The 25248-nt window shown below is 35.6% G+C and overlaps 1 protein-coding gene across 1 annotated transcript in view; it reads right to left on the minus strand.

The window, feature by feature from the left end:
- TRDN (triadin) overlaps nt 1-25248 on the minus strand; it is a 313614-nt gene that overhangs the window by 200212 nt on the left and 88154 nt on the right. The window contains exon 10 of the mRNA XM_089921672.1: nt 3931-4008. Coding sequence (XP_089777798.1) covers nt 3931-4008 — 78 coding nt within the window. The remainder of the gene's footprint in view (nt 1-3930; nt 4009-25248) is intronic.

Consider the following 25248-nt stretch of genomic DNA (forward strand, 5'->3'; position numbering starts at 1 on the left):
GAAGCTGCTTAGTACCAGCACTCTCACGGCAGACTGTGTCTTTCTGCAGATAAAAAGTGGATACTACTGACAAAAGCCTTGTAATCCTGCAACATTGTTAGGTTATTTACTTAAACTGCAGTGTTGGGCTCCAGGATGAAATGTCAAATAAAACTGCTCTTTAAATATAACAATAGAACCTAAGGGTGCCACTTAACAAATGACACATTCTTTTCCAAGTGACAGACTGATAGGCAAAACATTTGCTACAGGGTGGTTTATGAACCTCTTCCAGGAGGTAAACTAGGGTCAAATATTTGAATAATCTATCAAAATCTGCCTCAAATTGGGGAACTGGAGCTCCCTGATTTATGCCTGTCTCACAACAACAGAATTAAAATCTGATGAAACTTAAAGGTGACACTATTATTTATAGGCTATCTCTTGTTCTGTGAATATTTGGGCAGTGAGATGGTCACTTGTCAGTTTTTTGTCTAATTATCTCAAGTCACATAAGCTATTATAGTCCAAATGCCAAAAGAAATATAACTCTGATCTCTCCTTCTCTCTCTCCAACTATAAAGTTTTTCCAACTCATTTACTTACTAGCTAGATAAATGATACACGTCGGTAGTCAATAATGAGAGTACTTAGAGTTTTTGAAGCTTATTACCTTCAGTATAAGCTCAGTGGTATGTGAATTCAGTTAAGAAAAATAGGTAACTAATACTAAAATTTTTAAAATATTTAACTCATCAATTATAAGCATGTACAGAAGATGATGCAAGTTGGGAATTTATGGTGCTGGAAAATCAGGTATCACAGAAATGAAAAAGGCAAAATCATTGATTACTGAAAAAGAAATATTTAAACAGCTTATTAAACTAAACAAATTATATGAGGCAAATATTTAAGCTGCTTTACTTATACATTAACTAAGCTTAGAGGTTACCAAGTGCTATGGACTGAACTGTGTCCTTCCAAAATTCATATGTTGAAGCCCTAACCCCCATGTAACTGGATTAGAAGATGATTAAACTTAAATGAGATCGTAAGGGTGGAGTCCCGATCCAATAGAACTGGTGTTCTACTGAGAAGAGGAAGAGACACCAGAATGCTCTCTCTGCTATGTGAGGACACAGCAAGAAGGTGGCCATATACAAGCAAGGAAATGATCTCACTAGAACCTAATCATGTCGGCACCGTGAGCTGAGACTCCCAGCCTCCAGAACTGTAAGAAAATCAACTTCTGTTGTTTAAGCCATCCAGTCTGTAGTATTTTACTATGGCAGCCCTTGCAGACTAAGACACCAAGGTTGATCAGGAATTTAAGTAATTATTATGTTAAGGAGAAACTGTCTTTACATAATTGTCACATACACGAAGTAAGTCTGGACCCAAGTGAGTGAATGGGAGAAGGAGGGGTGAAAGCCAATGGAGACAGTGGGAAGCTCACCCTATCTAAGATGATCACATTCAAAAATCAATAAATAAAAGACCCGTGTGGGGCAAATAAATGTGTCTTTAGCTGACTCGGATGGGAGACGAAAGTTTCAAACCTTGGACTGTATCTGGACTGTTCTCTAAATAGTCAAGAAGCATTGTTGATTTGGACTCTTGGAATGAGATATTATGTGAACTTTTCATTAAATCATGGTCTCTAATAACCAAACAAATTCTTTTCTTCAGATTGGTATTGACACAGTACTAACTTGCAGATTGTATGGGATTTTTATTTGAAATTTGCAACTGCTAATTCATTCAATTTGTAGCTGACCAAATCAAAATATTTTACATACTATATAACAGGTTATTACAATTTACAAGTATAATGTAACCTTTCCCCCAATTCCCAGTGGCATTTCTCTTGCTCTCTTTTGAGCCTTTCTACAATGCTTAGTTAGGTATGTGGCTTGAAACCTTTTGCTTTTTCCCAGACAACTAGCAGTCAGAATTTCTCCATGTGTGTCATTCCAGTCATTCTGAAGGACACTTGGCCAACAATAGGTCATTTAGGTAACTAATACTAAATTGAAAGTATTTTTAGGATTATTCAATTGCTCTCCACCTTCCTCCTAAATCACTAGGGATTTACTATACAGATGAGTTCCTGGACCAGTAGCAGCAGCAACACTTGGGAACTTGGTAAAAATGAAGAATCTAAGGCCCCACCCTTGACCAACCAAATCAGAATCTGCATTGTCAGAGATCCCCAGGTTATTTGTGTGCACATTAGATTTTGATAAACGTTGCTAGCGTACTCTTGACTGACATCAGAACATGATACTTCTATCACAGAACTGCATGGAATCTAAAGCACAAAATGTCATGTCTTCATTTTACCAAAGTTGCTGATGTCTCAGAAGACATGAAGTTAGAATCCTCTAACTCCAAAGTCTGCATAGTAATATGATAGAAGGATCTCTGGGTATAGAACTAGAAATTCAGGCTAGAATCCCAGTCCTGCTGTTCACTAATTTAGCAAAAAAAACCTGCAAGCTTAGATTTGTTAATCATTAATAATGTCTACTTTATAGCGTTTTGAAATGTCAAATGTGAAATGCATATAAGTAAAGCCAGCATAATAATATTCTAAATAAATGTGAGTTGAAGAGAGCATAGCCACAGGCATAATTTGGTCAGGATCTGGCCAGAAAAGTAGATAGAACATGCTGGTATTATAATATAAACTTAGAAAAACTTCACCTGCTCAGCTTCTAAAATCCTTCCCTGGCTGCTGACTGTAATATAAATAAATGTATTGCCCAAAATATAAACGTATAGCCAATCAATTGTTGGGTTTGTGGTCAATGAGACAATGCATCTCTTACCAAGGCATTCAGATTTAATTTATAAATAAATAAACTATTTGAAGCAGGCTACCAAATTCAGATGCTTGGTGTAAAACGGTTGGATTTGTAATAATTTTTACACATAAATATAAATCAAAGTTTCTTAACATTTAATGTGTACAAGGCTCAACTAAAGAGTTTGTTAAAAATATAAATTTTCCTCTCTGAATTGCCAGATCTGATTCACTAGATCTAAGATGTGGCAGGAATATGCATTTTTTAAACAAGCTTTACAATTGATTTTAATGCTGGTGATCTACAAACTATTCTTTGGGGGCAGCTGTGTTAAGCCAATAAAATACATTTAAGAAATTCCTAAGTTCATCAATATCAAATATAATAATAAAAATTGCAATTGTTATAGTTTTATTCTACATTTACAGCACCTCTCTGTGGTAGTATTATGAGTATCAGTATTTCACTAATAAAGAGGCTGAAAGTTTAGGTATCACATTAAGGTCATCCAGGTAGAAAAGGGTAGAACCAGAATTTGGACCCAGATCTGTTTGATTGTAGAACACAGGCTGTTAATCACTATATTACTTCCAAGGCACAGAGTTACCACCATCTTTCTAAGAAACAAGAAATTATCAACAGGGCTTGGGTCATCTTTATAGGAGGGGTTTGGAGGATATATGAGATGAACTGAAAATCTCAGCCGTTTTCTCGTAGTTATTGGAGATTCATTTGGGAGTGGGTTTAGGGGAGAGAAGATAAATAAGGTATAGAGGAGAGAATAGGTTACATGAGTGTATGATTCCTGATAATGATCATATGATATTTTCTTGAGTTCTATGTACAGGAATTGCAAGGCATATCCTTGTCCATTTGTCCCTATACTTTCTGGCTTGATTTCCAGGGTATGAAGCAGGTCATCCTTCTGGAAGGTGATGGTCACCAATATAAAACCTTAGGAGGAAATTTTTGGTGTTCTAAAATGGAGCAAATTGTAATTTTTTGGAAGAGTAAACTGTAGCTTAGACATACTAAAACTATTTGAGAAAATATGGATTTTGTTGTTGCTGCTATTGCTATTTTGCTTTGTTTCTCTATATTCTATCTACAATAGAGATGATCTTTTGAAAAATAAAATACTTGCCTTCAAGAGCTGGTGATGCCAAAGTGGGTCCAGACGCTTGCTCTGTTGGTAATGGAGGTGGTATGGCTGGGCTTTGTCCTGTGCACACAATGCAGGAGTAGGTATTGAACAAAAAGTGTTAATAAATTTAATATGCACAACTAAAATAGCTCTAGATCTGTCCCCAACATGCATAATTCATAATCCAAAGTATAATTCATATTATTATGCAATAAGAAAATTGTTATTAGGTGAGATCTTTAAGTGGATACATACAAAGATTCAGTTATCTTCAGAGCCATTTCTGAAAATATTTTTTTTCTTAGATGTATACACAATGTCAAATATATCTACTGGACTTCACTAATGGAAAACCTACATGCAATCAAATAAAGCAATTTATTTTCAATATGCACTTCAAATTATGGAAACTAAAATCACAGAAGCTAAGAGGAATTCTAATATACAGAAAAATCACCATTTTTTTCATTTAGCTAAAAATTCTCAAATGATATAATAAAGCAATGAAAGAAGGTTAAAATTCATAGGCCTTTTGATATTGAACAGGTACATTTTCTCCTGCCAAAATAAATGACCTGCAGTTAAGTAAATAATGGGCCAAAGGGAAAATATATTCAGTTTTATAGAAACTTGAAAGCCTGCCTCAAGTCTCTGGGCTTATTATGCACCATAAAAACCCACAATCGTTTCTGAGTACTTCCTTATCCCAAGTGATTTCTTTAATTAACCAAAAACATCCCAGCCATGAACTGTAAACATTAACTAACATATGATCTCATATGAAATGCTTGCAAAATGTTTTATCATTCATTTTCATTCCATAAACTCCTGCTGTGTGTTTCTTTTAAGTCCAAGAATCAATGCGGGCATATGCACCTTCTAAAATCTCACTGACAACTAGATATTATCAAATGTCAGCAGACCTGCCTGCTTACTGGAAGTCTTCCTTTTTTAGAATTTGTCAAAATTAGTTTGCTTTGGTGAATTGTGGATTAGCAACCTGAGTTACACACACACCACCTTCTGTGGTGGCGAGAAGGGAGGAATCCCAGGCCGTCAAGCTGAGTAGAAGAGGTTAGTCTCCACTCATCATAGGACTTTCTTCTAGCTGTTAGACCCATCCAGGTTGATTCTTGAGCATGTTCAAGTATGCACAAAAGCAAAGCATATTGTTCCATGACATGCAGGCCATATACCTAGAAAAGTATCCATCCATATTAGTATTAATTATTTTCCTCATGAAAGCAAAGATTTGATGGAAACATAATGCAACATGGAATTTCCTTTTTCAGTAAGCAAAGAAAAGGTAAGGATGGGCAAACTAAAAAAGGAGTTTGATCCACATTGTTTTTCCCTGGCTAACATTTATATAGTGCTTATTATGTGCCTAGAACGATCCCAAAGAGTTTTGATGTATTAAGTCATTTAATTTTTACAAGATGCTTAGGATGTAGGTATCATTTTCATTTTGCAGTTTTAAACTGAATTGAACAGGGATTCAGGTGCTCAGCTCCTAAGAAGTGGATTTGAGGTGCTGAAAGCTCCTCTCAGACTTCCTAAGGCAGGCAAAGGGTCATCACATGTAAGGGGTCATCACATATAAGGGGTTCTGCAGCTGGAGAGAGACAGAGGCATGGAGCTTCCACCCCGAGTTTCCACCGTCTTTGTAAGTCAAATGGATGTATACTTGGGGAAATTCACTCCCAAATCTTTCTTGAGAGCTGTTCTTGAAAAACTGTTTCTGAAATAGGATGGTATTTTGTAGTTTGCAAAACCTAGGGAGAATCTATCAAAAGATTGAGGAAGGAGTCAATTAAATAACTAAAGCTTAAAATACAAGTGACCATGAATATACATAAATCGTTTCTGAATACTAAGGCTTTTAAAAATATCTTCATGGAATCCTGCCTGTTCAAACTAAACTGCTTTCTCTCTTGTCAAATACTTTCTTGAACAGTAGTGATGTATAATCATAGTCTTGATAAGCAATTTAGGAATTTATTTTTAAATGTATTCAATTCTTTCCCCAGGGAATAATTCATAATTTAGACTACAAAATATTCTTATATTTTCCTGGAGGAACTATGAGGTCATTATTTTATATATTTTTTAAATTTAGTGAGCACTTATTATATCCCAGCACTGAAGAACCATTAAACCCCAACTCTGCCTATAAGAAGTTCCCAATATAATGGCTAAAATAGACTTACAGACAGATCATTATAATACAGTGTGAAGATGGGAAATAATATACACAGAGGGGATGTCACAGAAAGATTCTCACATTTAAAGGCCTAAAAGGAGATTCCCAGGTAAAGAATGGAAGAATAGAGGGAGGGATTCCGGACAGGGAGTATCTGGTGAAAAAAAGGCCTGGATGCCAAAATACATAGAACTATTAAAACGATCAAACTGGTGCTTCTGCAGCATAAAGTAAAATATCCAGTTTATATCAGAAATTCTCTCGCTGTAATCAGCGATATTACACTCCCTACAATGGCTGACTGCACGATGGTGACGCAGTGGATGAAGTCGGGAAGTAGCACCACAAGAAAAAGAAAAAGCCAGATGTCCATTTGCCTCCATAGTGACAGTGCTAGGTAGCCCTGGCAGGGGAATTACTAGCTCAGGAAAAGTTATTGTTTTGCTAGGGGTCACCAAAACACATCAGGCATGTCACACTTGAGAATGACACATGACTCTCTAGTACTGACTTATAGAAAAGCCTTCTTTTAGAGAATGCTATTGAAATCAGAGACCATTTTGATATATGAATGAATATATACAATATTATATGAATATAATAATTTATGAATTTATATGAATATAATGTTACATTAATAACAGAATTTTATAATGATAGCAATGTTGTTTAGTATAAATACTACATGGTTGTAGTCAAATAGATAAATATGAGAGTTTCAGCTCCAACACTTACAATCTGTGTGAATTTGAAAATTTCATGAAGTACCCAAGCCTTATGGGCCTTTATAAAATAAGGAGAGTTTTCAGGGCTGTTGTGAGGATTAAGTGATGAAGCATCTAACACATAGTAAATACTCAAAATATTCTTTTTCCTACAATGTATTTACAATTTATATTCCATCTAATTACACAAGAGGACTTGAAACAGACTTTTGAAGTAAGAAAACAAAGACATAACAACAGATAAAATTAAACATGACAGAAATAGCAGAACTCATTTACAGGAAAGAGACTTATCATTTTATTAGGAATATATTTCTTTGGAATTCCTGAAGATTGTTACTCTCTGAAGGGAGAATTCAGGTTGTTGAAATTTACATTGGAACTCTAAAGGTGCCCTTCATTTTACAAGCTATTACCCGAAAACCCCTCTGACATTCAAACATAGTGAATGGCTTTTTGTTCCTTGACTGATTTTGGTTGGCTTATTTCCATAATACCTGAACTGCATGTTTGTAAGCTGCCAATATTTTACTGTTCTGAGTTTTTTGTCACCCAAGTTGTTATGATTGTTTAGTCAAATTCCACTGGGGATAGTATACAGTGTGCATTCCTTCTAATATTCTAAGTTACAGATGTTTTCTTTACTTTGCTAGAAAAGATGAATGGAATTACTCAGAATCTCAAGTCAAGAATGAGGCTGTGAGCAGAATTCAGGTAATGTGAAGGAAAAAGCAATTCACTACACTAAAGTTTAATTTACCTAGTTTTTTATCAAAGGAGATTTCCTCGTTCTAAACCATTTCTAGGAAACTAAAGTCTAGCAACTAAATCTTGAAACAAATGTTGAGGAGATTTTTTATTCTAATGCATGAAAGCTATTTTTCCTTGGACCTCCACTGCTTTTTCCTAGAGGTACTGAGTTCACCCAGAAGACTACAAACTCTTTGAAAGGCCTCCTGTGCTGCAAACAATGAATGGCCATAGATCTCGTGACAGAGAAGGTGTCACTCTAGTAAATGACTGCTGAGTTAAAATTCATTTACATCTTGAAAAATTAAAAAGTGTGAATAATTACAAATTCCTATCCCAATTCATTCTGTCAGCATCATTAAAAGCATTTGTGAATCTGTGACTGAACATAAAATGGGAAGATCTGAATTTAGTAAGAAAATTATTGTCAAGCGTGTTAAAGCAATAGTATTACTTTTATTTATTGGCACAAGGTTCCTAGACTGACATTTTTTGTAACATGTAGAATAATATTTTCAAAGTTTAGCATTGAACAAATACTAAAATAAAATGAAAATACGGTTTATATTTTAGGCTGATACATGTAATTGTGCTAGCGTCCTTATTAAAATAGGGACACGTTGATCTTCAAGTTTCCTTACTGAGTGTCTCTTTCTCTGCCTTGGATTTTTGGACCACTTACAAAATGGAGAGAAGGGACCGGAGGAATTTAGAGCATCAACCACTCCTCCCTTTCCCACCCTATTTATTTAAAACAAAATTAAGACACCACTAATATAATAATCCCAGACTTGTGAATTTGACTATGAAATGAGGAATTAGGAATCTGAAGTTCAGGAGTTTGTATGGGGTGGATGGATCAAGGTTTTTACTCCAGTCATAGGCATCTTTATACCTCCCACTTATGTACTGATATGTTCTAAACATGTACTTTGCATTCCTTGTACTCAATCTTGTGAAGGGTATACGTAAACAGGCAATCATCACTTAACTGAGGTCTCAGTTGTTTCCAGGTAAAACAAGAACCGTAATGTGTCTTCCAGCTGGGTTGTTGTGAGTGTTCCTGGGCATAACTGTTCAAACGACATCAGTGAGGGACCATAGGGAAGACAAAGAAGGACCCTGTTGTTATGGAGCTTACATTAAAGATGAAGGGAGACAGGCAATAAACAAGCAAGACAGATAATTTCTGACCTCAGAAAGGTAGGGACATCAAAACAGAGTGGTGAGGCAGACAATGACTGTGGGAAAGAGATGACACTAAATTGGTTAAAAAAGGAAGAATGGGGTCAGTACTGAGCAGGACTCCACTAACCTATGAAGATTTGTGCAAATGAGAAAAAGTCTCCTTTCTGGGTATGTGCTGTCCAAGGTGGCAGTCTGAAAAGGAGGGCTTGCTTAGTGCAAAATTAAGAGGCAGCTCTTACCCTGGTCAGTTGCAGCTCCAGTCCGAGTCTTGAGGAGGAGAGAAGAGCAGGGGGCCTTTGTGTAAGTATACAAACTGCAGGACAAGTGCATAATGTATGAAGTGGCTCTGTCTCCAAGGGGGAGACACTTGAGTTCTGACTTGAATACAAAGAAGCAAACCTCATAAGAGGTCCGATAGAAAGATTCTTGGCAGGGAAAGGCAAGTCAAAATGCCCAAGTTAGGAGCCAGCCTGGCTTGCTTAAAGGTCATTGGTGCTGGAAAGCAGAGGCAAGCTCATATCAGAGCACTCTCGGCTGTTCCAGTGAGTTTGGATTTGTTCTAAGGGCAGCAGTAAGCTTTTGAAGTGTTTTAGTATGACACGTAGGTTTTTAAAAGATCATCGGCTGCTGTGTGAAGAGACACAATGTTTGCAGAGGAAAGCTTGTGAGAGGCAGCAGAATATCAATTGGTGACTATTGAAATAACCCAGGTGAGAGATGACATGAGCTTGGTCTAGGTGGTTGCAGTGGAGATTCAGTTGTTTGCGCAAAAAATGTACATGAGTACCTAACTCAGTACTAGGCACTTTCCTAGGATATGGAGTTATAGCAGTGACCAATAAAGACAAAATCACCTATTTTGTGGAGCTGAGATTCTACTGGGTAGAGAGAAAAAATATCAACGAAATAAGTAAAATGGAAATCAGTATCCTATTAAAAATGTATCAAGGAAGGGTAATAAGGAATGCTATTTAGAGTAACGGGTGGCAGTTTTAAAGATATGGGCAATGAAAAACATAGAAATTATAGATAAGTGGATGGACTCAGAGTACATTTTGACACAAACCCAATAGGATTTTTAAATGAATTTGATATGGTAAGTGAGGGAAAGAAATCAAGGATGACTGACAATTTGGCTTGAGCATCTGGGAATGAATGAGAAAAGTAATACTCAGATAAGGGCAGGAAATTTCCTGTTTACTCAGCTAGATGCTGTTTATGGACTAATTACTTAGTCATTGTTGTCACTTGAATTATGTAGTTTTCAATTTTACCAGAGGACTTATATAGAAGACACTGAAGTTGAAGCCATAGTTACTTTGTTGGATTACTGCAAAAATATATCATATTGGTAATTAATTTTCAAGATTTTTTTCATGATTTTAGAAAAATTTTAAGCAAATGGATTCTTTAGTATAAATTGGCTATGCAACCCTACTATAGGGTGTTTAAAACACCATAAGCTTCAAGTTCTTAGATCAAAGAGCATCCTCCAGGCCAAAATGTTTCTACTGGAAAGGTTTCTTTGCATCCTGATAAAAAGCTTCCCTAATATTTCCATGTGTTATTATATATTTGCATATTTGCTTTGATGAAAAGCAGGGAATAGTAGCCAAATACATATTTCATACATTTTTTTTTTTTTTCTTTCTGCGGTACACGGGCCTCTCACTGCTGTGGCCTCTCCCATTGCGGAGCACAGGCTCTGGATGCGCAGGCTCAGCGGCCATGGCCCACGGGCCCAGCCGCTCCGCGGCATGTAGGATCCTCCCGGACCAGGGCACAAACCCGTGTCCCCTGCATCGGCAGGCGGACCCTCAACCACTGCGCCACCAGGGAAGGCCCATACATTCTTTTGATTAAAAGTGATAAAGGTAGTATTAGTATGTTTTCTTCTTCATCTCCAATTTATAAGGTAGAAATAATTCTTCCATGGAAAAGCCAACTAAAGAAAGGAAATAAGATTGATTCAAGATCATATCATTGTTCCATTTATCCTTGTACCTTGATTATGACAGAATACGTGATGTCTGGGACTTAACAAAAATAAATGCACAGAATCATAACCATAGAGTTTTGGGGTGTGGAAGAGATCTTTGAAATCAGCTATTCCAATACCCAAATGTTTCAGGTGGAAAAAAATGGTCTCTAGAAGGAAAGGTGGCCTAACCAAGGTCATGCGTCAAGAGCATTTAAGATAAAGGTTTTTCACTCCATTTCATTTTTCTATTTATTGAATATTTATTTGGAAGGTGAAGATAAATGCTAATTATTTTATCTATTGTCATAAATGACTCATAACTCTTAGAAGATCTTTAAATATTCACTTCCTAAGATGAAAAGTCTCATAGTTTTCTTCAGTGGTCAAGTTCTATTTAATTAGATACTAAATTGACCTCAAGTAGCACATTTAGTTACCTGACCTCATTTTGACAATTCTAGATAGATTGTCTAGTGGAAGGTTTTCAAGACTTTCAGAATTACTATTTCTTCACTTTTCCTAAATAGTCCCTTCTAGCTATCCAAATTATATCTCTGTCAACCCCAGAGCAAATCATATTTATACATAAGGTGAGGCAATAGGCAGACAGTAAAGATGGAAGAAACAGACAAATTGGTAATATGAATTGTATGTTTTTCTTTTAGTACAAAGGCCAAAGCTGATAGGAAAAGAGATTAATGAGCCATATTAGATGGACTGCAGTCTCAATTTATAAAAATAAAAACTGTCTCATGTACTTAGGATGCAAATATCCTACTTGCCATGGAGTCATCCAATGAAATGTCTTTCATCTCTTCTTTGATTCCCTCTACCCACTCCCTTCACAACCTTTATGCTCCCAGAGTACCCAGTGTACACTTTATTGTCTGATTCTCAATACATTTGTTTATTTACAAGTCTGTGCTGGGATTTTTTGTTATTGTTGCTGTTTTTGTTTTTTTATTCTCATTCGACTACAGCAACTTGAGAACAGAATCTGGAATGACAATACATATTTGGTAAAGGAAAATGAATAAAGGAGAAAATGAATGATTATATGAATGAATGAATAAATGAATGTTGCTAAATGCTACTCTGTTATATGTTCTAGAGTGTTTGAATATGAACAGAGCAAATCACAGTATTTTTAGTTCTTGGTAGAGTACAAAATAGTTTCAACAAAATATTAAAAATAATAAAATTTTACTTATTTATTTTTTGGTTTTCTATTTTTCAATTATTTATAGTTCCAGACCAAAGTATTCATTTTCTTTCTGTGAGACTCTTTACCAAGTTGTTTATGAGTACCAATCTTTCAATGAAAGTGAAGCATTAACACTTTTATCCACGATTACTGGGAAAAACTGAGCTGAAAGTTCAAAGATTTAGAAAGGTAGCTTCATTAGTTAAACAGCTCAATCAAAATATAACACTTGCAATATATTCTGAATCTACAGTTACCCTCAAGTGGAAAGACTATGAAATTACCCATTGTGGTATATTTCAAGCTTAAAGAATTATGTCCCTAAATATGTAACCTGAATAGGATTTTAGTGCCAGAAGAAACAAGAATTTACTGAGAACACTGAAACCCAAAGAAAATGAACAACTTGCTAAATTCACCTAAGTGACACATAAGTAGGATCCATGAGTGCGGATTCCCAATGTAGTGCTCTGCACAGCAGCATGTTGTCTTTCTGTCTGCATTTATTTTAGAGATAGCAAAGAAGGACTAGCAATGAACAAAATATATGATGAAATCTAGAATAATGTTAAACAATTTCAATTCAGTACAAATGTTATGTTGTTATATTATGCTTTAGAATTCTATAGTCAATGACATTCATAATAATTAAAAGAAAATAGATCTTAAGTGCAGTATCCTATATTATGGTGTAATGATATTTTTAATGGACGTTTTAATCCTTGTTTCATTTGAAGATGATTTGAAATACAAATAACACATGTTTTCGACCATCAGTTATGTCAATTCAATTTTCAAAGTTACAATTAATTCAAATTAGGTCTCTGAGATGCTGTTCTCCAATGTCAAACATGTTTAACATTCTTTATCAAAATTGAGATGCCTATTCTCTAAGTGAGTTGAGTGATAGAAGTATAACAGTGACTTATCTTACTAGAAATCAATTTTTTCCATGACATATATTCAAAATATTATATTTATGTTTAAAATTTTAAGGACATAATTGAATAGAATTAAAAATGGATAATTTTTAAGAAAAATTACAAAATTTCAATAAAATTTTGAGTTAAAAATCTCAAGTTTTATTTATATCCCTAAGCATGCCCCTACCCCCATCACATGCTAACTTTCTGACTAATGAGCTATTATTCACTTAATTTAATTGATCATTGCTACTAAAACAAAAGTATCAGTTCTAATAAGGTTGTTGTCTACCAACCAGGTCATTATAACATGTCATATCCCTAAATATGAGTACATTCAATATATCATAGCTCTCAAGTCAAAATTTAATACTTCAGGTTTTATATTTGGTTTTACTTTTCAGAGATCCAACACACTTTATTGATTTATTCAAAGACTGAAAATCAAGTCACAACAAATTATTGATCATAGGGACTGTGAGTAGCAAACAGAAAGTTGAGAAAATAAGAGAAAAGATGGCTCCCAAGACAAAATCATTACATTTACAAAATGCATTAAAATAACTTTCAAGTAGAATAACAAATGCACTTCTTAAGAGGTAGAAGGCTTGACATTTTTGTAAACTACCTAAACGTGGAAAATAAATAATGTCTCCTTCCATCTCGTATCTTTTATGGTTGTTTGACTTGAGGATTCTACCAAAGATGTTATTGACAGAGAATAGCTGGCACAGTCAATTGCTAAATCAATTCCTAAACTACTAGAATCTGTTGTTTTCATTCTCAATAACATCAGGACCTACCAACAACCTTAGAGATAAATCTATGCTGTGTTCTCTTCCATCTCAATTTGCTGTCACTCTAACCACTAAGAATAAAATTCACCTAAAAATCTAATGATGGAATTGGATGATATTTTATCAGGCCTTATGGCCAGCTTAATAGACACCCAGGAAATTTAAAAGTAAACCATAATCCAAGATTCCTCCAGTAATTTTGGTGAGAAGCCATCTGATCTCTTGAGTATGGAGTCACAGTCCACTCTGCTTACACTTTCTATACCAGATTCCCTTCACTGACAAACCAACAAAGGCAGCTAATAGTTAGCAGCAGATTGCCCGCTTTCTTTGGCAGTTGTATTGGCAAGATTTAGGAGTACATGTCAAATTTACACTATAATGGAAATAGAAATTGTGAGTTTGTTTTAAATTACATCACTCAAAGCAGAGTAAAGAAAAGGAAGAGAAAGAGAAAACCTAAGAAGCGGTGACCCCCTTTTCAAAAAATATTTATAATTCTCCCTATAGTGCTGGAGACAATAAGCATCTATCTGAGCAAATTCTGCAACTTCCTCTAGGTTCAATTTCCTAATCTATGAGGTGGAGAACTTAAACCCACCTCCTAGGTTTTGGTGAGAATTCAGTGAATTCCATGTGCAGCACTTAGCACAGTGCCTGGTACACTGTTAACTCTCAGTAAGTGGTAAATCTTTTCCATCGTCAATGTTGTCATCACCATCTCTAATAGTCCCCCAAACTCTTTTAAGGTTAGACACAGAATAATGTCTGGATGACTTCCTGCTCTAGGCAGGCCATGTTTTTCAAGGTTCACTGTGTATTTCCTTATCTTCAAATACACGGAGGTACTTTTTAAAGCTATTGTATGGCATTTGGAAAACAGTGTTGCTTCTCTTTTATACAGAGATCTCATACATACAAAATAGAATCAGTCTGATACCTTTCAACCACCCCCTATAGCTATTTCCAACCCACACAGAACTTGGCAAAGGGACGGGATGCTGCCATTGTCCTATTCTTTATATACACCTGTAGGAAAATTTCTATCCTTTTTTTCCCCCGTATTGTCTCTAACACATGAAAGTATTCCATGGTTACAAGCATTTCAAAGAGATATGAAAAGCCTAAGGAAGAACCTAGAGTCAATTAATAAAGAATCTTCTGGTTTTGGAATTTACCTCAGGAAGAGAAAAAAGGGGTTGACATTTTGTTTTAGTGGAGAATTTTCTACTGGGTGCTTTAATAAAGATGATAAAACTCCATACCTTTTCAACTACAGGCAGGTAACATAAATTTAAATATTTCAATGCTTGTGCTTAATAGATAAAGGGTAAAATGGAGACATGTTAATAATTATTATGTAATAGGCTAACACCACAATTAAATTCACAAATACATTCTCACCTGAACGACATATCTGGAAATCATCCAACTTCTCTTCCTGTTTTAAACTGTGTATAATTGATATTATTTTGTCATTTAAAAAAAGACACACTGCTTATCCAGTGTCTGCCAGGAGGCTATTTATAATTTACACAAAAAATATTCCTCTGGGAAAAAATCATTATTAATGTAATCATTGTCATGAATAATAGAAAATGGAAAAGGTTTACATCTTATGTAACCTCCATATAAGAGAAGATTAAATCATCAGTTTGTTTTTCACCGGATGTTTCAATATGAGAGTGTTGGTGCTTTTTCTATGTGTATTTCTAAGAGATTCCAGTTGTTACAAACCTTGTCTACCAAACACATGCTCGTTAGGATAAATACTAAACTCATCGTAAGCAACTAATAATAACAATCTGAATAAAGCTGAAGATAAACATTGATGAAATACTAGCACCTCACCTTTATCAAGCCTGTTCCAGCCTCTGCGGCTCTTTCTTCTCTAGATGTTTATAGTGAGTATAATCTGCATCATATAGTTTAGTCTTTTTTTTTTTTTAGTTTAGTCTTGAATTAGTACCTTCTTCCACTTTTCTCCCCAAGCTTCTTTATACCGTTCATTGTTTTATTTGTAATAACTTCTGACTAGATCGTTACCTCCTTCTACTTTGAAACTCATGTTACGACCACCAGCATTGAGTACATACTAGGGGTTCAGTAACTGCTGGGAGACTGACAGGACGACTTGCAGCATATCAACTTGGATGTTGAGGAGGAGATAAATAGGCAAAACATATTATCTTCAAATGTGGAATAATTATTACTACTATGTGGGAATAAACAGTATTAGTGCCTCAACATAGAATATTTTAGAAAACCAAAACATAAAATACATTAGGCTAGAATAGCAATCATAGAACAGATCAAAAAATCCTGAGTGACTGGTTGAACAGTCTTCAGCCTATAACGTTAATGTTAATATTGCAAAATTCATTATTGTCTTCATCTTGCACAAACATCCTATATGGGAATAAAAGCTATGGACAAGGAATATTTGTTTACCAAATTAGGTCTCTCTGAAAGTAGCTATATCAAACTACTTAGTTTATAATTAGTTATATCAAAATAGGCATGGGGCATACTTATTTCTATGTTTAAAATAGGGCTGCTTTTAAAACTAAAAAATAAATTAAGACTTGCTTAAGAAAAGGGTTAAGAACTATGCATTTAGTTGAATGGTTAGAAAGCCCTAAATTCCCTATTCTTTATCTTCTGGGCCACCCAAATGAACCTTAGAATAGCACTAGGGGAATATATTTACATAATCACTAGAATGCTTTTTTAATCTGCGCTCTTGCATATAAACGACAGATAAGATTATTAAAAGACATGACACATTAATAAATAACACCTAATTAGTTTGATAATTCTTTGATTAAGCCCTAATTTTCCTTGCTTCTCATTCAGCAATTCAAATTACTCTGTATTATTTGTTCCTTTTCAGACTATTTTAGAACAAGCTTTGAATAGTCCCGGTAGGCTACCTGAGAAGGAATTTATTCTTATCTGACAGCAGGTCCATGCCATTAATAGTGACAAGGCCAGACCAAAACAACACTGTAATGAAAGTTCCCTCACAGCAAAGACATTCCTCTAGAATCTGACACCTCTTTCAAAAGGGCTAGAGACAAATTCTGAGAAAGCAAGAAAAATGAAATGTTAGGTCTTCAGTTTGTTCTCCTTACATGTACAAAGAGAAAGTAAAGTGATATTGAACATTATACTGTGGGGAGAGAATTCTTCTTATTTACTGGCCTTCTCCCCAAACCTAATGCCCTTTATCACAATGAAGCTGACTGAGAGAGTAGTAGCAGCAGCAGAGGAATCATGGCCACTCAGAAGTGCTTGGATCTATTTCTGCACATTCTAGCTATTTATAATGACTAGAATGTTTAATGGATTGATTGAGACAACTATGAAAATTGGATACATTTATCTTAAATAGATTCCCCATACTTCAAATAATCAGAAGGCAACATTCATGGGGCCAAGTCCAGGAACTATGCACACCTGTAATGAAGTGTAGGCTCTCTCTTTTTTTTTCCTCACTTCTGTGTAATTCTATATGCTGCCTGCAGTTTACTGACACACACAGAAAACCCAGCTTTGTTAATTCTGAGCCTCCGTCTCTAGAGATAATACCAATAACTCCTTTAAGAATCTTTACACAAGGCCTATTTGCAATGCTTAGAAACCTAAATAACAAGATTATTTCTAGGAATGAATAAAGAGGGCTGCTCTGGGATGATCATCAATAATTTTTTTTAGTGACATAAATATTATACATCATGAATTCAATTCAAGAAACATAGCATGTATCTGGCAAGGTATGAGGCAACAAGGATTTCAAGGAAAATGTTTCTTGAACGTGTATATAGGGCAGTAAAGGAAGACTTGCTAGGGAGAGGATGATAATAATATATGATAAATTGGAAAGATAATAAGAAGTGGTGGGTAGAAAACCATAATTTTGCTATATTTGAGCACCACTGCTACCACTATACATCTAAATAGTACATATTATAGTCAGGTAGTGTTCTAAGTATATGTGTCCATGCATGAATTATTCCATTATTACCCTATAAAGTAATATCTATTATCCTATTTTAAAGGAGAAGTAGGCATCACGCATACTTGTTCACTGCTATATCTACAGAGTCTAACATGGTTCGTAGAACTCATCTAGATGACACTTAAACCAAACTCATTAATGCATATAATGCAGGATTTTTTCATATGAACCTCAATATAACACTATAAATTATGTATTATTACCCACATTATATAGATAGTAGAACCAAGGATAGAAGACATCAGATGACTAGAATGGGCAAAATTGGTCTAGTATGCTGTTGATGTGGTTCTAAAAAACTAAGCACTTGGAAAGCTTTGGCCTTTCAGTGCACTTTGACCATCTGCTCATGTATTCTGCAACAATCCCATTATCCGCCTCATTTGACAGGGGAGGAAATGGAGACTTAAAGAGATTGATTAACTTGACTAAAGTTATAATTTCAAGCAAGTGTCAGGGCCTAGATTTGAAACCATGCAGTCTGGCTCTGGAGTCTGTATGCCTAGCCACCTGCTCTCACTGCCTGTAATGTTCATGCACTAAATGGCTACGTCTGAAGAACCAAAATAAAACAATGCAAAACAACAGAAATCAGCCAAAGGAGAAAAGGAAGCAATTACTGTCTGTTAGGTTATAAACAGGTCTGGTTCTAGCACTTTCCTTCATACACTGTGGTTTTGACCAACAGTCACACATATTTCACTTTTCTTATTTACATCTAGACCTCATTTAAGTTTCTACCTCTTGTGTGAACTTAAATTGTCAAGATAGTTTGCAGTATTTTGAGTTGCAATATTAATTTCTTAAGTCACTTATACACAGTTCCCATCACCACCCCCATGAAAAAATGGCTTGTGAAATATGCCCCAACTTCCTTCCAAACCATGTTTTAGACTCAACAGCTTTAGCACTATTGCACAAATTTTCTTGTTTTCAAAACCTTAAGCAGAGGGCTGCCTGATCACACTCTCTCAAATACTGGTTTTGTGTCATTGTTCTACTTTAAATCTTTCAAAGATTCTCTTCCATGCCAGATATCAGCCGTGCCTGACTGACCAAGTGTCTGTAATCTGTCACCACAAACATCACTTCTTATGCCCCAATGGTTTCTAATCTTAATTTATCCCCTATCCAGTCTGATATCATCATTGTCATATAAACATATCAATTTCACATGCCCTGCTATGTCCTCATTCATTTTCTCTTTCATTCATACACAAAGCAAGTCCTATGTATTCTTCAGCAGTTAGTCAAATAATATCCATTTTTCAAGTTCTAGATGCACATTATCTCTCCTGACACCAGAAATCACGGATGTCTCTCCTCTGAAACTTGTAACATTTAGTGCCTGTATTATGCAATCTCTCAAGTTTAAACTTTTTTCTACTAATTAGTCCTTTCTTCTCTTTCATCCACACCACTTGTTAAAAGAGAGATCATCTTTAGTATTCTTATGTCCTTTATTGTGCTCAGTTTGGGACTGCTGAGCACGCAGAAGATACTCAGTGCTTGTACTCTGACTTATTTCACTCTGTCTCCAGGCAACCTCATCTCCACCACTGACCTCTCCCCGAAGCTCCACACTTGATTCTCTAACTGCCTACTTCAGAGCTTTCTGTGAGAATTAAATGAATAAAGTATGTGAAAGTATACAGAATGAACCTTAGTATTTAGCAGATGCTTATCAAATGACATCTGGATTGGAATTTTCACTTATTCCCCTTTTGCAACTGAATACCAAATGTGGCTTTAAGAATAAGTGAGGGCTTCCCTGGTGGCGCAGTGGTTGGGAGTCCGCCTGCTGATGCAGGGGACGCGGGTTCGTGCCTGGGTCCGGGAAGATCCCACATGCCGCGGAGCGGCTGGGCCCGTGAGCCATGGCCGCTGAGCCTGCGCGTCCAGAGCCTGTGCTCCACAGCGAGAGAGGCCACAATAGTGAGAGGCCCGCGTACCACAAAAAAAAAAGAATAAGTGAATTCAGTCTCCTACTTCTCCAGCTCTGCCCACTCTAGTGGGCACTCTCTTCCTTTACTTCCTATTTAGGGCATCTTTTTGGGTTTTCAGGCCAACAATCTCTGAATAAGCTTTTACTTTACTTTCCTATGGTATCAATATTAATAAATCCCATAAGTCTACTTTTGTGATATTTCTAAAATCAACTTAGTTACCTTCACACCACATCCCAAGGTCAAGCTTTACTTCCTCTCCTCGGACTTACCCTAATTGGTCCTTCCTATTTCATTCTCTGAACCACCTTGCACAACATTTCCAATCTTGTTTCTCCTTCTAGGTCCCTGAGTGCCAATCAGAGTGAACCACTGACAGTTCCCTAAGTCTTGGAAGCTGAGAGATTTCATGTTAATCCTGAGGGCCTTAGAATTAGGCAGACCTGGGTTTAAATTCTTTGTCCACACAGTGTATGACCTGGACAAAACACTTGAACTCTCTGCCTCAGTTCTCTCATCTGTAAAACAAGGATGATAACACACTACTCTCAAAGTTTTATAAGGATTAAATAAGATTTAGCAAAAAGTAAATACTCAAGAATTGACAATCACAAAAGAACATTTCAATATATTGTGATTTGTGCCTTAATTATTATCGCTTTAGCCTTAAATGTCTTTATACTTAACTTGATATAGGCATATCCTACCAATTTCTCAAGGTCCATTTCAATTTTTACCTCTTCCATAAGATTTTCTCTGAACTTTCACACTAGGAGCGCTATCATTTTGCAGTAAATTTCCATAGTAAAAGAGAAAGCAAAAAAATTTGGGGAAGGACATGTGCATATATTATCATTTTAAGAATCTTAAGAAATTAATTTTACAAAGAAATTCTCCAGACTAAAGACCCAAAACAAAACCCCACAGCAAAGTATTTAAATCCTGGCTTGTGTGGCCCCCACCTTTACATTCTCTCCATTGGGTTCCAGTGTACTATCTGGGTCCACTGAAGCCAACCTTAGTTTTTTTGTTTCTTTTTTGAGCTATTCTCACTATTTGTAGAGACTAATATTCCTTGTCTTATTTTCTCTTATAGAGCTTCCAAAGAAGAGCTATAATTAATTATTTTTAAACAATAATTAAAATTAATTAATTTTTTATTTTATTTTATTTTTTTAAGAAGATGTTGGGGGTAGGAGTTTATTAATTAATTTATTTATTTTTGCTGTGTTGGGTCTTCGTTTCTGTGCGAGGGCTTTCTCTAGCTGTGGCAAGCGGGGGCCACTCTGCATCACGGTGCGCGGGCCTCTCACTACTGCGGCCTCTCTTGTTGCAGAGCACAGGCTCCAGACGCGCAGGCTCAGTAGTTGTGGCTCATGGGCCTAGTTGCTCCGCGGCATGTAGGATCCTCCCAGACCAGGGCACGAACCCGTGTCCCTGCATTAGCAGGCAGATTCTCAACTACTGCGCCACCAGGGAAGCCCTAAAATTAATTATTTTTAAACAATAAAACTCATTCTATCTTGTAATTATCATGTAGCACCACTGGACAGTTTTAAAAATCACACATTATGGGATATTCATGATCTTATTTTTCTCATATCTTGAACATTTTCTATTTCATCAACTTAGGAATTATTTCATCATTACTCGTCAATTATTCCCAACAATGCTAAGGAGAAAAAATTTAAGAAAATAGAATAATGATGGAATTGTCCAGAAGGATGATGTAGTTGTAAGATAAATCATCATTATCTCATCATTCAGTTTTTTCATTGTGTTGACTAAAGTTTTGCATCATCATTCAAGACGGTATAAAAGCCTGGAGACATTTTTACGGTCTACTTTTAGTTTCATTTAATACGGGTTAGAATTTAGAGTTTTTATTTTCCATCCATTACTGCAAAGAGAAGAATATTGACACACAAAGCTTTTTATTGGGTGAATCAGAAGATGAATGCAAAAGACAGACAGCAGTACACTAAACCTTAATGATTAGGGTGAAATTGAAATTGACTGTTCAAGTGAAATTTTAAACTATGAATCTTCACATGACAATGAATTTTCTCAAACCCAACAATCAACGAGTGAACAATATATTTCAAAGGACAAAAAGGGAATATGGTATTCTCATCTGGTTAGTTCTTCAACTGGGACTTTATCATGCACTATTTTGTGGCAAGAACGTGAAACATCTCATTTCGTTAAAAGGTTATGTTATAGTACTCGTTCATCTTTTATAAAATCTGAGTGCCAAAATTTATGTTTTTTAAGTGTACAAATGCTAAGGAAGTCAGAAGGATTAATAATGTATAAATTTTTTAATTATTGGATTTATCATTCTAATTAATGTTTATAAATCTAATAATAAAAATGTTCTACAATTATGGAATCAAGATGACATCTTCTTTTCAACAAAATTAGGAGCCATCAAAAATTTCAAAAATTCAGCTGTTGCATTTTGGTGATGCAAGTTCTGAAAGAATTTGAAGTAATAGCATCCTAGAGTCTATTAAAGATGTGTTTGAAATCTGGAACTGGTATCTATCTACAAGGTGGATAAATTGTAGGTTTATGTATGATAGTTGACGAGCGGCTTTAGTTCCTTTTGGAAGATGTTTTCAATTTGGAGTGTACACACCTTCAAAACCAGGTAATTGATCAAATAAACATTTAACTTTGCTATGTTTAAATTTTTATCACAATTTTCACCATTCCTTTAATCTTACTTCTGTGAACAATTTTTAAATGATTTAAACTATTAAAAACATTAAGAGGTCCAAATGATAAGTGGAGATAACTATTTGTTGTAGTATCCTGAGATTAGCTTGTACATTTTCTGAACCTCTATTGCATACCTATCAAGTTTTCCTTAGTTATAAAATTATTTGTACTATGTCTTATCTCTTTTCTGGATTATCAGCTTATAGAGAGGATTCAACAAATGTTTACTGAGTAAACATCAAAACTCCCAAAGCTTTTGTTCTGTGAAAATAATTAGATGTTTGGAACTAAAGTGAGTATGTTTTTTAGGAGCAGGATTTTTTGGAGGAGAGTAGAGCAAGGCTAAATTTTACCTAGTCTTCTCCAATACAGCCAATTGAGCTCTGAAATACACTAGATTAAACCACTGAATAACAGTGACTATAACACAATTACATTTGACCTCTTCTCAGCAGGATCAAACCAAAAATGCAGTTAAGCACCACTGAAGTTCAAGAAAAGGATCTTAATAAAATGAGAGTACTAACTTATTCCTTGAGGCTCTTTCTAGCTATGGACTTAAAACCCATAGAATTGGAATGTGGGCTGCCAAAGAATACCTTATTATAGTCAGAAAAGATTTTGATAGGTGAATACCTTCAATTTTAAGAGAATAAATGACACAGAAAGTAGAATAAATTACCTTGACATAAATTCTTGGCTCAAGTAAAAGTCAGACAATAGCTGGAATTTCAATAGTGGGATAACTTCTAAGGGATAAACTTTAGCTTGTATTGAACTTTAATCATAATGGCTACAGAGATGAAAAGCTGAAAAAAAGTGTTAAAATTACTAAGCGAAAGCACACTAGCCCTGGTCCTTGTACTGGACATTTAAATTGATTTCTTTATCTATAGTAAGTATAAAGGGGTCTGTGAGCCATGTGATTTCTTACTCATAGAAATGCGTCTCTTGTTTAATTTGGTTGACTCTGTTCGGTAATGCATTCAATTTATTTGGCCCAAGTGGAAGCTGATGAAGAGGGAGTATGAAAATGTCTAGCAAAATCATGATGTCTCTTTTTAAGAGTCTACCTAAATGAATGAAACTATCAGTAAGCTGTCGCTTAAGAAAAATGTGCTTAGCCACAAAGTATGGAAAAGGAAATTGGAGTTACTGGAAAGTTGATAAAGATTAATAAATCTAAAGGCTTCTATCTTGACCATCTGTACTATAAATTTCTAAAAATAAACAAAAAACAAAAAGACAAAAGACACTGTAAATTGAGTCTCGGAGTTGCCACCAAAGTCTGCTTTGACCAGTTTTAATAGTTCTCTTATAAGACTATTAATTTGTGAAGATGTATGCACCCCTATGTTCACTGCAGCACTATTTACAATAGCCAAGATATGAAAGCAACCTAAGTATCCATCAATAGATGAATGGATAAAGAAGATGTGGTATATCTATCTATCTATCTATATATATTCAATGGAATATAACCCAGACATAAAAAAAAGTATGAAATCTTTCCATGTGAGGCAACATGGATGGACCTGGAGGTTATCATACTAAGTGAAATAAATCAGAAAGAGAAAAACAAATACCACATGATTTCACTTATATGTGGAATATAAAAAACAAAACAAATGAACAAACAAAATAAAACAGAAACAAACTCATAGATACAGAGAACAAACTGGTGGTTGCCAGAGAGGAGGGGTTTGGGGGATGGACGAAATAGGTGAAGGGGATTAAGAGGTACAAATCTCCAGCCATAAAATAAGCAAGTCATGGGGATGTAATGTACACATAGGGAATATAGTCAAAAGTGTTGCAGAAACTTTGTATGGTGATGGATGGTAACTGGACTTATTGTGGTGATCATTTCATAATGTATAAAAATATCAATCTCTAAGGTGCACACCTGAAACTAATATAATAATATTGTGGGTTAATCATAACGCAATAGAAATTGAAAAATAAAAAATAAATTAAAAGAAAGAAAATGACAACTAGACACTTTAGCCCTAGAGGAAAAGTGGGGGTCATCAGCTTCAGGCAGCCCCCATGTGAAGATGGGATCTCTCTCTTTCTCCTTCTCTCTCAGTCTCTCCCTCTCTTCCTCTTCCCCTTCCTCCTCCCTAAAGTAGGTTAGGGGCTATTCAAAATGCATCCTATTACATTGAACATCTACACATTCAGGAGATCTAATGGTGGGGTTGTTAGTTATTGAAGGGCAGCAGAGAAAGTATTTCTTGAAGAAAGGAGCTCTTCAATGTCCATAATATCCCTAAAATTACACATTGTAGACATATGTCTACTCCAGTTGCTCATAGTTTTGGCCTTAGTAGCATACACTAATTTTCCAGGTTTAAACAGAGTTTTCTTAATTTTTCAACTTAATATAGAGTGTGTCAGTATAAGAGAATTTTAACTAGATACAACAAAATGATCTGATCCCTATAGTTCATTCTGCCTAATTAAGATGGTCCCTGTAATTGAGGTGGGGGTTGTTTCTGGCCATAGAATACTGCATATTTACTGTAGAGAAAGAGCAATTCAGTTCATCTTCAGATAGCTAAAAAATTTTAAGACAATATTAGTCAGAAGTATTTTATTTGATAAGATAAAAAAGCAACATGTGAGGGCTTCCCTGGTGGCGCAGTGGTTAAGAATCCGCCTGCCAATACAGGGGACACGGGTTTGAGCCCTGGTCTGGGAAGATCACACATGCCGCGGAGCAACTAGGCCTGTCAGCCACAACTACTGAGCCTGTGCGTCTGGAGCCTGTGCTCCGCAACAAGAGAGGCCGCGATAGTGAGAGGCCCGTGTACCGTGATGAAGAGTGGCCCCCGCTCACCGCAACTGGAGAAA

Source organism: Delphinapterus leucas, chromosome 12 (assembly GCF_059928025.1).
Source record: "Delphinapterus leucas isolate spDelLeu-1000000601 "Yukka" chromosome 12, BTC_Dleu_Yukka2, whole genome shotgun sequence".
NCBI lineage: Eukaryota > Metazoa > Chordata > Mammalia > Artiodactyla > Monodontidae > Delphinapterus > Delphinapterus leucas.